The sequence below is a fragment of the Chiloscyllium plagiosum genome, chromosome 9 (assembly GCF_004010195.1).
Source record: "Chiloscyllium plagiosum isolate BGI_BamShark_2017 chromosome 9, ASM401019v2, whole genome shotgun sequence".
NCBI classification, from domain to species: Eukaryota; Metazoa; Chordata; class Chondrichthyes; order Orectolobiformes; family Hemiscylliidae; genus Chiloscyllium; species Chiloscyllium plagiosum.
This window is the reverse complement of record NC_057718.1, coordinates 4,107,960-4,122,734: the sequence shown is the minus strand read 5'-3', so window position 1 is coordinate 4,122,734 and position 14,775 is coordinate 4,107,960. Positions and strand designations below refer to the sequence as shown.

The 14,775-nt window shown below is 45.1% G+C and overlaps 1 protein-coding gene across 3 annotated transcripts in view; it reads left to right on the top strand.

Annotated features, from left to right (window-relative positions):
• LOC122552550 (V-set and immunoglobulin domain-containing protein 1-like) overlaps positions 1-14,775 on the top strand; it is a 93,252-nt gene that overhangs the window by 11,101 nt on the left and 67,376 nt on the right. For 2 of the 3 annotated variants that reach the window (XM_043695246.1, XM_043695244.1), the window contains exon 1: positions 13,355-13,478. The exons of the other annotated variant lie outside the window; for it this stretch is intronic. In XM_043695246.1, coding sequence (XP_043551181.1) covers positions 13,427-13,478 — 52 coding nt within the window. In that variant the 5' untranslated portion in view covers positions 13,355-13,426. Of the gene's footprint in view, positions 1-13,354; positions 13,479-14,775 lie in introns of those variants that run through there. 3 annotated transcript variants of the gene reach the window in all.

The following is a 14,775-nucleotide window of genomic DNA, read 5'->3' as shown; positions in this document are numbered from 1 at the left end:
CCGGCCTATCACCCTCACCTTAACCTCCTTCCACCTATCGCATTCCCAACGCCCCTCCCCCAAGTCCCTCCTCCCTACCTTTTATCTTAGCCTGCTTGTCACACACTCCTCATTCCTGAAGAAGGGCTCATGCCCGAAACGTCGATTCTCCTGCTCCTTGGATGCTGCCTGACCTGCCGCGCTTTTCCAGCAACACATTTTTAAGCTTCTACCTCAGAAAGGAATGTTACAAAAGATAGTTTTGGATGTTGTAAATCTCCCTATTGATTGAGCCAACCCTCGGAGCTGAGCTGTCTCAAAAACAGTTCGACTGAAATTTGGATCGATTGTTCCATCCAAAACCTTTCAGCATTGTCTTATTAATAACCCATTCAACAGTCAATCAAGTGAATGACCTGCATAGCTGTCTGGCTCCATTCAGTTTGACAGTGAATACTAAAAGGTTGCCAAATCAACACAGAAAGAACTGCGGATGCTGTAAATCAGAAACAAAAACAGGAGTTGCTGGAAAAGCGCAGCAGGTCTGGCAGCATCTGTGAAGAGAAATCAAAGTTAACCTTTTGACTTTACACTACCCCTCTCATCCATTGCCGGTGACCTGGCAGGAGAAGAATCCAAAATCCTGTTCTGTGGTGCTGAGCCCACTACCTACCTTCCATGTTTGGACCCCTTGTGATTTTACCAGTTGTAGGAGGTGTTGGGAGGATAAAATGGCCATTGGAGAGCTTTAAATGCTAATGATCTAGCTCCTACTGAGATTTAATTCGTATCTGGAGAGGCCTACTTCAAATAGCCATTGAGCAGTTTCCATTGCATGGACTTCCTGAATGGATCCTCTGGGTTTATTTAATCTCACCAGCGTCTCCACCAGGTCACCATTCCTGTTACCTCCTCCCTGATCCTGTCTTAGCCAAACGCACATCCCTCCGTTGGCACAGCCTTTTGCCTTGGTCTCGCAAAGCCCCCTGCCCTTCCCCATTACACAATTACCTCTGAATCTGACTCCATGGCACCTTGTCATTGGGAACCAGATGATATTTCAGCAGAGACCAGAGAGCCTTTGGACCATGTGACAAGTTAGACAGGCAGCATCAGGAGGTGAAGAAGTTGACATTTTGGGTGTAACCCTTCTTCAGGATTGCTTTGTTCTTTTAGCCTCCGGCCTGTCTATTTTGGATTCCAACATCTACAGTTTTTTTGTCTCTAAATATGTGACCAGTTGGCACTTCTTAGAGGCAACACTTCCTCCACAGGTGGGGGTCAAGCTCTGACCTAAAGCCAATTACTGGTCAAACATTCATTAAACGGCTGTGTGGGGGAACGGGTGATGCAGGGTTGGGGTGGGGGGGGGCACATTATTAAAATGGGGACAGGCCCACCTTGAAACTTTCTCCAGGATATGGTCTGGGTGTGGTCCAATATTAAATCTAGCCCGGTTTCACCCAGTCCAGTCTGTCCAGACCCCTCCCGATTTAAACACCAAGACCAAAACTACCCCCTCGAAATTCTCTTCTGTAAGGACAACAGTCCTGGTTTTCCCGATCGAGTCACCGGACTCTCGCCTTTGGAACCATTTCCCGTGAATCTTTTCTGCGTCTTCGACAAAAACATCCTCACGTCCTTCTGACAGGGCAGTGCTTAGGAGCAGGCACAATCTGTGCCAGTGTCATGAACAATAGCCAGAACTTCTTGCCTTTTGACTCTTTCTGCCTGAATATAAAACCAGCAATGCCATTTGCCTTGTCAGTGACTCTCTCCACCTGTCCAGCCACTGCTCCCCTTTAAAACTGTGTCCTTTCTGCTGTCTCTTCCTGCTCTTCCTGTCAAATGGAATCATTTCATATTTCACTGCGCAGGATATAATCTGCCCTCTTCTGCCCACTACTCTCGGCCTGCCTCTGTCCTTCGTGAAGTTTATCACCACCTTCCTCACAATTCACAAGAATTCCAGGTTTAGTGTCATTTGCAAACTATGCCCTGTGCACCTGAGTCTATATCTTTAAATTTGATGAAGGAAGACGGTGGAATACCTAGGGAGATTGTACTGCAGCTGTATAGGGTGCTGGTCAGGACACATCCGGAGTACTGTGTACAGTTTTTGGTCTGCTAACTTGAGAAAGGATGTACTGGCATCGGAGGCAGTGCAGATGAGGTTCAGCAAATTGATTGCACAGTTGAGAGTGTTGGGTTATGATGAGAGATTGAATAAATTGGACTATACTCATTGGAATTTAGAAGAATGAAGGGGCAGCTTATAAAAAGATATGAAATTACAAAGAGAATAGATAAGGTAGCTTCAAAGTAAAGGGCAGCAGATTTAGGACTGAGTTGAGGAGAAACTTCTTCACCAAAAGGGTTATGAATCTGGGGAATTCCCTGCCCAGTGAAACAGTTGAGGCTTCCTTGTTGAATGCTTTTAAGGCAAAGATAGGTAGATTTTTGAACAGTACGGAATTAAGGTTATGGTGAGTGAGTGGGTAAGTGGAGCTGAGTCCATAAAATGTTCAGCCATGATCTTATTGAATGGAGGAGCAGGCCCAATGGACCAGATGGCCTACTCCTGCTCCTAGTTCTTATGTTCTTCTGTTCCTTCAAGTTGACCCCTGGGGAATACCATTATAAATCCTCCTACAGACTTATAAATATCTGTCCACCAGCACTTTCTGTTTCCTTTCACTGAGTCAAATTAAAGAAATAGTCATACAGACATGCAGCAGAGAAAAAGTTGCTTGGCCCATCGAGTCTGTGATAGCGTAAGAAACAGGATAGTAGTAGACCATTCAGCCCATTGAGCTACATTCACATTGATCACAGCTGATCTTGGATCTCAAATCCCTTGATTTCCTAAGAGGTCAAAAATCTGTCCATTCCAAACTTAAAATGTTCAAATACTTCACCTCAAGGATAAAGGATTGCAAAGCATCACAACATTCGGCAAGGTTCCGCATTGTAGACTGATTAGCAAGAGTAGATCACATGGAATCCAGCGCGAGCCAGTCATTTGGATATAAAATTGGCTTGAAGGTAGGAGACAGAGGGTGGTGGTGGAAGATTGTTTGTCAGAGCAAAAGTTTGTGACCAGGGGTGCTCTGCAAGGATCGTTGCTGGGTCCACTGCCTTTCATCATTTATATAATTGACTTAGATGTGAATATAGGAGGTATGGTTAGTAAGCTTGTAGATGATACCAAAATTGGTGGTGCAGTGGACAGCGAAGAAAGCTATCTCACAGTACAATGGGACCTCGTGCAAAAGAGTTTAATTTAGATAAATGTGAGGTGTTGCATTTTGGTAAGGCAAATCAGGTCAGGACTTATACACTTAATGGGGGTGTGGCCAAACAAGGAGGCTTTGGGGTGAAAGGTCATAATTCCTTAAAAGTGCAGTGACACGTTGATAGGGATAGTGAAGCAATACACAACTTTATTGGTCAGTACCTTGGGCATAGGAGTTGGGATGTTATGTTCAGTCTGTACAGGACATTGGTTAGGCCACGCTTGGATCACTGCATGCAATTCTGGTCTCCCTGCTATAGGAAAAAAAGCATTCAGAAAAGATTTACAAGGATATTGCCAGGGTTGGAGGGTTTGAGCTGCAAGGAGAGGCTGAACAGGCTATAGCTATTTTCCCTGGAGCATCGGAAACTGAGGGGGTGACCTTATAGAGGTTTATAAAATCTTGAGAGGCATGGATAGGGCGAATAGTCAAGATCTTTTCCCCAGGGAACAGGGGTCCAAAACTAGCAGGCACAGGCTTGAGGTGAGAAAGGAAAGATTTAAAAGTGATCAAAAGTGATCATGCAGAGAGTGGTGCGTGTGAGGAATGAGCTGCCAGAGGAAATGGTGGATGGGTATATGAATAGGAAAGGTTTAGAGGGATATGAGCTAAATGCTGGTCAACGGGACTGGATTAATTTAGGATTTCTGGTCAGCATCAACGAGTTGGTCCAAAGAGTCTGTTTCTGCGCTGTAAAACTCTCTGAGTCTATAATCCTTTAAGTGAAGGCACTTTGCTCCATTTCAGTCCAGAATGATTGGTCCCTAAACCTGAGAGCATGCCTCCATATTTTAGATTCTATGACAAGTAGAAACTATCAATTTTTACCATATCAGATGCCTTCAGAATCCCATGTGTTTCAAAACACTGTCTGTTGTACTTCTAAACTCCAAAATATCCATTCAATTTTCTCAGCTGCATATCCTCATTCCCTCAGCAAGGCAACTTTCACTGAACCCTTCACTGTTCTTGCTTCAATCCAAGGATATCCTGGAGTGGACATGTGTGCATAGAACCGCAGGAGATGGTCAAGGTTCTCAATGAATATATCTCATCTGTATTTATGGTGGAGAAAGACATGAAGACTTGGGAACTTGGGGAAGCCAGTGGCAATATCTTGGGGACAGTCCATATCAAAGTAGAAGAGGTATTGGATGTAGTAGAATGTATGAAGGTGGGTAAATCTCCTGGTCCTGACCAGATATATCCAAGAACACTTCAAGAAGCTAGAGAAGAATTGCAGGTCCCTGGCTGATATTTTTGTAACATCGTTAACCAAGGCGAGGTTTTGGAAGACTAGAGGGTTATGAATGTTGTGCCATTACTCACAAAGGGCTACAAAGAAAAGCCTGGGAACTATACACCAGTAAGCCTAACATCTGTGGTGGGTAAGATTCTGAGAGAAAAGATATATATGCATTTAGAGAGACAGGATTTGATTAGGAGTAGTTAGCGTGGCTTTGTGAGTGGGAGATCATACCTCACAAATTTGTTGGAGTTCTTTGATGAAGTGATTAGGAAGGTTGATGAGGACAGGGTGGTAGACATAGTCTATGTGGATTTCAGTAAGTCCTTTGATAAAGTTCCACATGATAGGCTGCTCTGGAAGGTTAGATTGCATGGAATCCAGGGTGAGCTGGCAAATTGGATACAAAATTAGCCTGAGGGTAGGAACCAGAGGGAAATAATGGAAGGATGCTTGTCAGACTGGAGGCCTGTGACTAGTGGAGTGCCTCAGGCATCGGTGCTGGGCTCGTTATTATTTGTTATCTGTATCAATGATCTGGATGAGAATGTAGGAGGCATTATTAGTAAGTTTGCTGATGACACAAATAGGCAGTATCATGGATAGTGAGGAAGGTTATCAGAAATTGCAGCAAAACCTTGATCAGTTGGGGAAGTGGGCTGAGAAATGGCAAATAGGGTTTAATATAGATAAGTGTGAGGTCTTGCATTTTGGAGAGTCAAATCAAGGTTGGAGATTCATACTGAATGGAAGAGCCTTAAGGAGGTTAGTGGAACACAGGGACCTTGGAGTTCAGGTGCACGGCTCTCTGAAAGTGGAGTCACAGGTAGATAGGGCAGTGAAGGAGGCTGTTGGCACACTGACCTTCATCAGTCAGGGCAGTGAGATTAGAAGTTGGAAAGTCCTGTTGCAGTTATATAGGACATTGGTGAGGCCGCACTTGGAGTGTTGTGTTCAGTTTTAGTCACCTTGTTATAGGAAGGACGTTACTAAACTAGAAAGAGCGCAGAAGAAATTTACAAGAATGTTGCCAGGGCTCAATGATCTGAGTCATAGGAAGAGTGTGGACCAGCTAGGACTTTTTCTTTCGAGCATTGGAGACTGAGGGAGGACCTTATAGAAGTGCATCAGATCATGAGAGGCATGGATAGAGTGAATGCACTCAGTCTTTTTCCCAGGGTTGGGGGATTGAGGACTGGAGGGCATCAGTTTATGTTAGAGGGGAAAGAATAAAAGGGAACCTGAGTGGCAACCATTTTACACAGAGGGTGGTGCGCATATGGAATGAGCTGCCAGCAGAAGTGATTGAGGTGGGTACATTAACAACATTTAAAAGGCATTTGGACAAATACCTGGATAGGAAATGTTTAGAAGGATATGGGCCAAGTGCAGGAAAATGAGATTACAGTGGACAGACATTTTGGTCGGCATGGACCAGTTTGGACCAAAGGACCTGTCTCTGTGCTGTAGGATTTCTGACTCTACGACTCGATAATAGGGAGGCTAAAACTCTGCACAGCACTCTGAAAGTATGCTCGCCATATCGCTGTACAACTGGAGGTTGAGTTCTGTTCACTTGTACTCTAAACCACGTACAGTAAAAGCCATTTCCTTTCCTTATTGCTTGCTGTAGCTACAATGTTAACATTCCTCCTGCTTTTTCAGGGAGTGGCCAGGGGAGCATCGGACATCGTTGAAGAAATATTTTTCCTTTAACTAGAGAGTGGTGTGGGGTCTAGAATGCACTGTCTGGGAGTGTGGTTGAAGGGCAAAACCTGTCAATGTTTAAAAAGTATTCGGATGAGCATTTGAAGTATCATAACATTGAGGGTCTAGTGCTGGGAAATGGGACTAGAGTAGAGTTAGCTGAGTTTTGACAGTGCAGACCTGATTGGCTGAAGGGCCTCGTCTGTACTGTATGATTCCAAAGTTGTATCAGAAAGTAACAAAAGTTCTGATGAAGGTTTCAGCTGCACAGGGATTGAGGTAGAGACTGGTGTTGTCAGGAGTCAGGGAGAAGGCAACCATTGTGTGTTCACTTCACAACATCACATTTTTCTTTTGCAACTGAATTCAGTAAATAAATATGTGAAAGGAGGAACTTGACAAAAACTCATTGTTCTTGTACTTCCCTTTCCTTTGGGCTATCTGGAACTAGATTGATCTCATTTTTTAAGTGTCTTCCTTAATTATTCTCCTGAAATCACAAAATGCGAGCAGGTTTTGTGGGTAACAGGGAAGGGAAATGGAATGTTAAGTTGGCTTTTTTTTCAAAAGGAATGGAGCATGAAGAGGGGGAGGTGCTGCGAAAACTGTACAAGGCACTGATCAGATCACTGCTGGAATACTGTGACCAATTTCGACTCTTAACTAAGGAATGATATATTGGCATTGGAGGCAGTGCAGTGAACATGCACCAGGCTGATGTTAGCTATGGAGGGATTGACTGATGAGGAGAGGTTGAACATATTGGGCTTGTACTTGTTGGAATTTAGAAGAATGAGAGGTGACCTTATTAAAACATACAAGTCTTTAGGGACTTGACAGGGTCAATGCGGTGAGGTTGGTTCCCCCTGTGGGAGAGTCTAGGACCAAAGGATATTACTTCAGTCTGTAGGGGCAGATATTTAAGATAGCAATGAGGAGGAATTTCTTCCTTCAGAAAGGAGTTGAGTCTATGGAATTCTTTACCACAGAGGGCTGTCAATGGTGGGTCATTCAGTATATTCAAGGCTGAGACGGACAGATTTTTAATCAATAAAGGAATCAAGGGTTATGGGGAAAAGGCAGGAAAGTGGAGCTGAGGATTATCAGATCAGCCACGATCTCACTGAATGGTGGAGCAGACTTGGTGGGTTATATGGCCGACCACTGCTTCTATGTGTGATGGTCCTTATGTTTTCAATGCACAGCCCGACTGAGAACAGACAACCAGCAGCATTCTGCACCACAGACAACACTGTGATTGGAAAGTTAAAAGTGTGTATGTCAATGAACTCAAAAAAAGATTCTATTAAAATATTCAAACTAAAAATAAACCATCATAGTCTTATTTAAAACTGATTTCCTCTTTTTCAGCTTCCTAAAAACATTTCCAGCAGGAACAGAAATATATTCTATGTGATATGTAAAGCTGGCCAATTATTTCTTCCACAAACTCTCCTCTTTCACATAAACATTTCCTGTCTTGACTGTGACTTTCTCTAGAATAACATAAGACAACCGCAATTTGTCCCTCAATTCTCCTCTGCAATTCAACAGGATCGTGGCTGATCTGACATTCCTAATGGGGTAAAAATTCCGATTCCTGATGAAGGGCTTTTGCCCGAAACGTCGATTTTGCCTGTCCTCGGATGCTGCCTGAATTGCTGTGCTCTTCCAGCACCACTGATCCAGAATCTGACATTCCTAATGTCCACTTCCTTGCCCTTTCCCATCATCCTTGATTTGCCTAATGATCTACCATTGTTCTATCTCAGCTTTAAATATGCACAAAGACTCTGCCCCCACAGCTCTCTATGGCAAGAAGTTCCAAAGACTCACCATCCTCTGAGAGAAGAAATTCCTTCTCATCTCAGTCTTAAAATGCTACATCTTTATTCTGAGGTGATGCTGTCTGGTACTAGACTATCCCCTGAGGCGAAACATCCTCACAGTATTTACCCGGTCAACCCTTTAAGAATCCCATATGTTTCAATGAGATAATCTCTCATCCTTCTCAGTCCCCATGAATAGAATCCCACCCCTTTTAGCCTTTGCTCATAAGACAGTCCCTCTAAACCAGGGACCATCCTAGTGAACTTTCCCTGAACTGTATTCATTTTGTTGATGGCGAGAGCCCAACGTGCTGACCTCGAGAGGTCTTGAACCAGGCCCAGGGTGTGGACTTTGGACAGGTCAAGGGGGAGATCATGGGCAAGCCAGGGTGTGGACACTGGGGAGGCTTGGCATGGACGTCGGGGAGGCTCAGGGTGTGGACTTCAGGCAGACAAAACACGGACATTGGGCAGGCCCAGAATGTGAGCCTCGGGCAGGCCTAGGGTGTGGATCTCGAGCAGGCCCAGGGTGTGTCCCTCAGGCAGGCAAAACACGGACCTTGGGCAAGCTCAGGGTGTGAGCCTCAGGCAGGCCTAGGGTGTGTGGACCTCAGGCTGGCCTAAGGTGTGGATCTCCGCCAGGCCCAGGGTGAGTCCCTCAAGCAGGCAAAACACGGACCTTGGGCAAGCCCAGGGTGTGGATCTCTGGCAGGCCCAGGGTGTGGACTTCAGGCAGGCCCAGGGTGTGTCCCTCAGGCAGGCTTAGGGTGTGGACCTCGGGCAAGCCCAGGGTGTGGATCTCGGGCAGGTCCAGGGTGTGGATCTCAGGCAGACTCAGGGTGTGGATCTCGGGCAGGCCCAGGGTGTAGATCTCAGGCAGGCCCAGGGTGGGAACCTCAGGCAGGCTCAGGTTGTGGACCTCGGGCAGGTCCAGGGTGTGGATCTCGGGCAGGCCCAGGGCATGGATCTCAGGCAGGCTCAGGGTGTGGATCTCAGGCAGGCTCAGGGTGGGGGCCTTAGGCAGGCTCAGGGTGTGGACCTCGGGCAGGCCCAGGGTGTGGACCTCAGGCAGGCTCAGGGTGTGAACCTCAGGCAGGCTCAGGGTGTGGATCTCGGGCAGACCCAGGGTGTGGATCTCGGGCAGGCCCAGGATGTGAACCTCAGGCAGGCTCAGGGTGTAAACCTCGGGCAGGCCCAGGGTGTGGATCTCAGGCAGACCCAGGGTGTGAACCATCGTGCAGGCTCAGGGTGTGAACCTCGGGCAGGCCCAGGGTGTGGATCTCAGGCAGGCCCAGGGTGTGGATCTCGGGCAGACTTACCACAGACCTTGAGCAGGCTCAGCACAGATCTCGATTCGGGCATAGTGCGGGGAGAATTAGCTGTTTTTGCTTTTCTGGGACTTGGAATCAATGGCTGCTACATCATCAGAAGTGATTTCGGCAAGGTATGCCCAACGGTAAAAGATGGTGCTTGAGGATCGGCGACTTTGTTGTTTGTTGAGTCCAGGATAGTTGGCACTGAAGTGGTGGTGGAGGAGTGACAGTGCAGAGCTCATTGTGAGTGATGATCTGGCTCAGGGTTGATGGACTCTCTTCCAGTTTTATCTTTGTTTTTCCATATTCTTAAATTATTCCAGCGGTGCCATTTTGTGGTAGCAAATGGAACCTTTTCACTGTATTTGTATTTTTACTGTAAAATATACGTGACAATAAAATCAAAATCAAAAATCAAAATCAAGAAGGGCAGCAGGGATAGGACAGGTAATTATAAATCTGTCAGTCTGGTGTCAATGGTCGGGAAATTATCAGAAAAAGTTCTGAAGGACAGGATTAATTAAGATTTGGAGATGCCGATGTTGGACTGGGGTGTACAAAGTTAAAAATCACACAACACCAGGTTATAGTCCAACAGGTTTAATTGGAAGCACACTAGCTTTCAGAGCGTTGCTCCTTCATCGGGTGGTAGGTGGACTATTACCTGATGAAGGAGCGACGCTCCAAAAGCTAGTGTGCTTCCAATTAAACCTGCTGGACTATAACCTGGTGTTGTGTGATTTTTAAGGATTAATTATTATATGGAAAGGCAGGGGTAGGTTAGGGATAGTCAGCTCTGATTTGTTAGAGGGAGATCCTGTCTGACTAATTTAATTGAGAATTTTGAAAGGATGACTAAATATATTGATGAGGGTTGTGCAGGTTTTAGCAAGAAAAGCAAGTCAGAGACTGGGAATACTGTGGAGAGTAACTCATCTGCAGAATTTCCAAAGCCTGTTCACCCTTACAAGGAGTGTGGTGGAATATTCCCACTTGCCTGAATGGGCTCCACTCTAACAACACTGAAAAAGCTTGACATGATGCAGAACAAAGCAGCCGCTTGATTAATACTGTACTGACAAACACCCACTCCCTCCACCGCCAGTGCTCAGTAGCAGTAGTATGTACTATTTACAAGATGCACTGCAGAAATTAACCAAAAATCCTCAGACAGCACCTTCCAAGCCCACGACCACTGCCATCCTGAAGGACGAAGAGCAACAGATACATGGGAACACCACTCGCTGCAAGTTCCCCTCCAAGCCACTCACCATCCTGACTTGGAAACATATCACGGTTCCTTCACTATTGCTGGGTCAAAATCCTGGAATTTCCCCAGGAATGGCATTGTGGGTGAACCCAGAGCAAGTGGACTGCAGCAGTTCAAGAAGGCAGCTCACCACCATCTTCTCAAGGGCAACTAGGGTTGGGCTGTCAATGCTGGTCCAGCCAGCAACATCCACATCCCATAGATGAATAAAAAAAAATTGATGTGGTTTACATGGACTTCAGCAAGGCCTGTGACAAGGTCCCACATGCAAGGCTGGCCCAAAATGTAAGATCCAATGAAATACAAGGCAAGTTGGCAAACTGGATCCAAAACCGGCTTACATGTAAGAGGCAATGGGAATGGTGGAGGTTGTTTTTGTGATTAGTGGTGTACCTGAGGGGTTAGTGTTGGATAATTGCTGTTCGCTCTGTACATTAATGACTTGAATGTGAATAGAGGAAGTATAATTCATTATTTTGCAGATGAGATGAAAATCGGTGGAGCTGTTGATAGTGAGGATGGTTTCAGTCTACAGTCTGATATTGATCAGCTGGTAAATTGGGCAGAGCAATAACAGAAGAAATTTAACCCTGATAAGTGTGATGTGATGCACTTTGGAAGGTATAAGGGAGGTATATGCACAAGGAATGGTTTGTCCCTAGGGAGCACTGAGGGACAAGTCCACACATCCCTGAAGGTGTCAGCACAGGTAGACAGGAAGGGGAAGAAGGCATATGGGATGTTTACCTTCATTAGCCAGGGTGTAGAATATAGGAACAGGGAATACTTGTGGAACTTTATAAAATATTGGTTCACCCACAGATAGAACATTGTGCACAGTTCTGGTCACCACGCTAACAGAAGGTTATGATTGCACTGAAGAGGGTGCAGAGGAGATTCACCAGGACGTTGCCTTGGATGCAAAGTCTCAGTTATGAGGAGACACGAGATAGGCTGGGTTCACTTTCCCTGGAACAGAGGGGGTGAGGGGGATCTGATTGAGGTCTACAGTATTATGAGATGTATAGACTGAGTGGATTGTGAGAGTCTTTTCTCCATGGCAGATGTGTTTAACACCACAGGGCATAGGTTTAAGGTGAGGAGTAAGTGGTTTAGAGGAAAAACCTTTCTCCCTCAGAGGGTAGTAGAAAAATGGAAGGTACTGCCTGAGATGAGGTGGAGGAAAGTACTCTCATAACATTGAAGAAGCTGCTGGATGGACTTTAAATGCCAGGGCACAGTTGGCAATGTACCAGTTGAAGGTAAATGGGATTAGTGTAGTTTGTTGGTCAGCATAGACATGATGGGCTGAAGGGCCTGTTTCTATGCTGTATGTCTCTATGATTTTATGACTCTATTTCCAGCATCCATAGTTCTTCATCCAATTTTTGTATCTGCTGGGAGTTTGGAAGAGTGCGGGGTGAGTTAATTGAAGCATGACAATCCTGAGGGGAATTTATCGGGTGGATGTGGAAAGGATGTTTCCTCTTGTTGTAGGAGAATCTAGAACTAGGGGACAGAGTTTAAAAATAAGAGAGTGCGTGTTTATGACAGAGGTGAGGAAAAAAAACCAGTCTCACAGAGAGTCAAACATTTTTAGAACTCTTCCTGCAAAAGGTGATGGAAGCAAAGTTCTTGGATATTTTTAAAACAGAGATGAATAGATGTTTCTTAAACAGTTATCACGGATGGGTGGGAATGTGGAGAATCAGATCATCCACGATCTGTGTGGAATGACAGAACAGGCTCAATGGGCTGAATGGCCTACTCCTGATCTTAATCCGTACTGTCCTTTGGATATTTGTACATTAGCAGGTGCTTGGGGATTGGAGGGCTGAATCCTTGTCATTGGGCTGAATCTGCCCAAAAACAGTTGTTGGAAGATGGAGGATTGGGTTGGGAGAGAAGGCTTTGTAACATTCACTGTGAGAGAGCAGACTGCTGCACTGCCAGGGATCTCCAGACTTTTTTTTGATTCATTCATGGGATGAGGACATCACTGGCAAGGCCCGTATTTATTGTCTATCCCTAAGAGTTAACCACATTACTGTGGGTCTGGAGTCACATATAGACCAGAACAGGTAAGGATGGTAGTTTCCTCTCCTGAAGGACATTAGTGAACCGGATGGGTTTTTCCCAACAATTGAATTCATTGTCATTATTAGACTCTTAATTCCAGATTTTTGTTGAATTCAAATTCAAACACCTGCCAAAGCAGGATTCGAACCTGGGTCCCCAGAACATGACCTGGCTATCTGGATTAACAGTCCAGCGATAATACCATGAGGCCATCACCACCCCTGCCCATACAGCAGTGTGTGTGCCCACCCAGTTAACCCATACTCACCTGACCCAGGTGGAACAACCTCTCCTGCTCATTTACCTTTGATATATGCTTGAGCTGTTACTTTCTCACAGACTAATAAACAACTTTCTAATCACTTATAACCTGGATCCCTCTTTGTGTAATCTGTCAGAGCCCAGACTAAAGCTAACACAGAGCCTATGAATTTTGACAATAGCGTGGGTCCCTGAATTCAAATGAAAGGCATTTGGGTATGATCAGTACAAATTCATTTCATTGCTTTGACACTGATTGGTGACTTGTTTTCTGAGGACAGTCCCAATTACGCATGCATTCCTCTTTTTGCGGTTTGTGTTCAAGCCGTGACAACTGAGTAGGGAAGTAGAGTCAAATTCAGCCACCTCTGCAATATCAGCAGTGTCACAGCATTCTGCGTGTGAAACAGTTAGACTTTAGAATTTGAAACATAGCTTCACTTGAAATGTTTGGCTGGACATTCTCAACCCTGACTCTGACCCTTTGTCTCGTAGTGGGTAAGTAAATGTCCAGGACTGGCTTTTCGTTTTCATTGTGTTTTGGAGATTGATTCACGGGTCAGACAGAAGTGTATGAGTTGGGTATTTTGTCATCACTTTTCTTTTGTTCTCAAACTGAAATCTCACTTAGAGTTTCTATGATTCAATGGGTAAGTACAGTGTGAGATTTGACACTGAGCAGCACAGGTCAGTCATTAGCATGTGGGAGACGAGTACATTTGGAGAGAAATAATCTCAATTGCAGGTTGAGAAGTCATCCAGCTGTTTTAGTGCAGACTTTTGATGAACAATCACGCCATGAGGTAACAGACAATAGGCACTATCTCTGAGGTCAAGGTAATATTAATACGGTAGAACAAAGAAAGAACGAAGAACATTACAGCACAGGAACAGGCCCTTCAGCCCTTCAAGCCTGCGCTGATCCAGATCCTCTAAGGAAACTTGTCGCCTATTTTCTAAGGGTCTGCACCCTGCCCAATCATGTACCTGTCTAGATACATCTTATATGACGCTATCGTGCCCGCCTCTACCACCTCTGCTGGCAACACGTTCCAGACACCCACCACCATCTGCTTGAAGAACTTCCCACCAATATCTCCCCTAAACTTTTTCCCTCTCATTTTGAACTTGTGATCCTTAGTAATCGAATCCCCCAGTTTGGGAAAAGGCTTCTTGCTATCCACGCTGTCTATAACTTTCATGATTTTGTAGACCTCAATCAAGTCCCCCCCCCAACCTCTGTCTTTCTAATGAAAATGATCCGAATTTACTCAACCTCTCTTCATAGCTACCACACTCCATACCAGGCAACATCCTAGTTAAACTGCTCTGTACCTTCTCCAAAGCATCCACATCCTTTTGTAATGTGGCAACCAAAACTGTACATAGTATTCCAAATGTGGCTGAACCAAAGTCTTATACAACTGTACCTCTTGTACTCAATACCCTGTCCAATGAAAGAAAGCATGCCATATGTCTTCTTGACAACTCTACTGACCTGCGTTGCCACCTTCAGGGAACAATGGACCTGAACACCCAGATCTCACTGTACATCAATTTTCCCCAGGGCATTTTCAATTTACCATATAGTTCGCTCTTGAACTGGATCTTCCAAAATGCATCACCTCGTATTTGCCCGGATTTCACAAGAAACAGAGACAGCGTAAAGAAAAGATAAAAAAGTAAGAAAGAGATGAGATGGTGCCAGATGATAGTGAATCTCATTGCCATCGAGGGGAAAATAGGGTTAAAAGACAGATCAGCCATGATCAAATGGCAGATAAGACTTGATGGG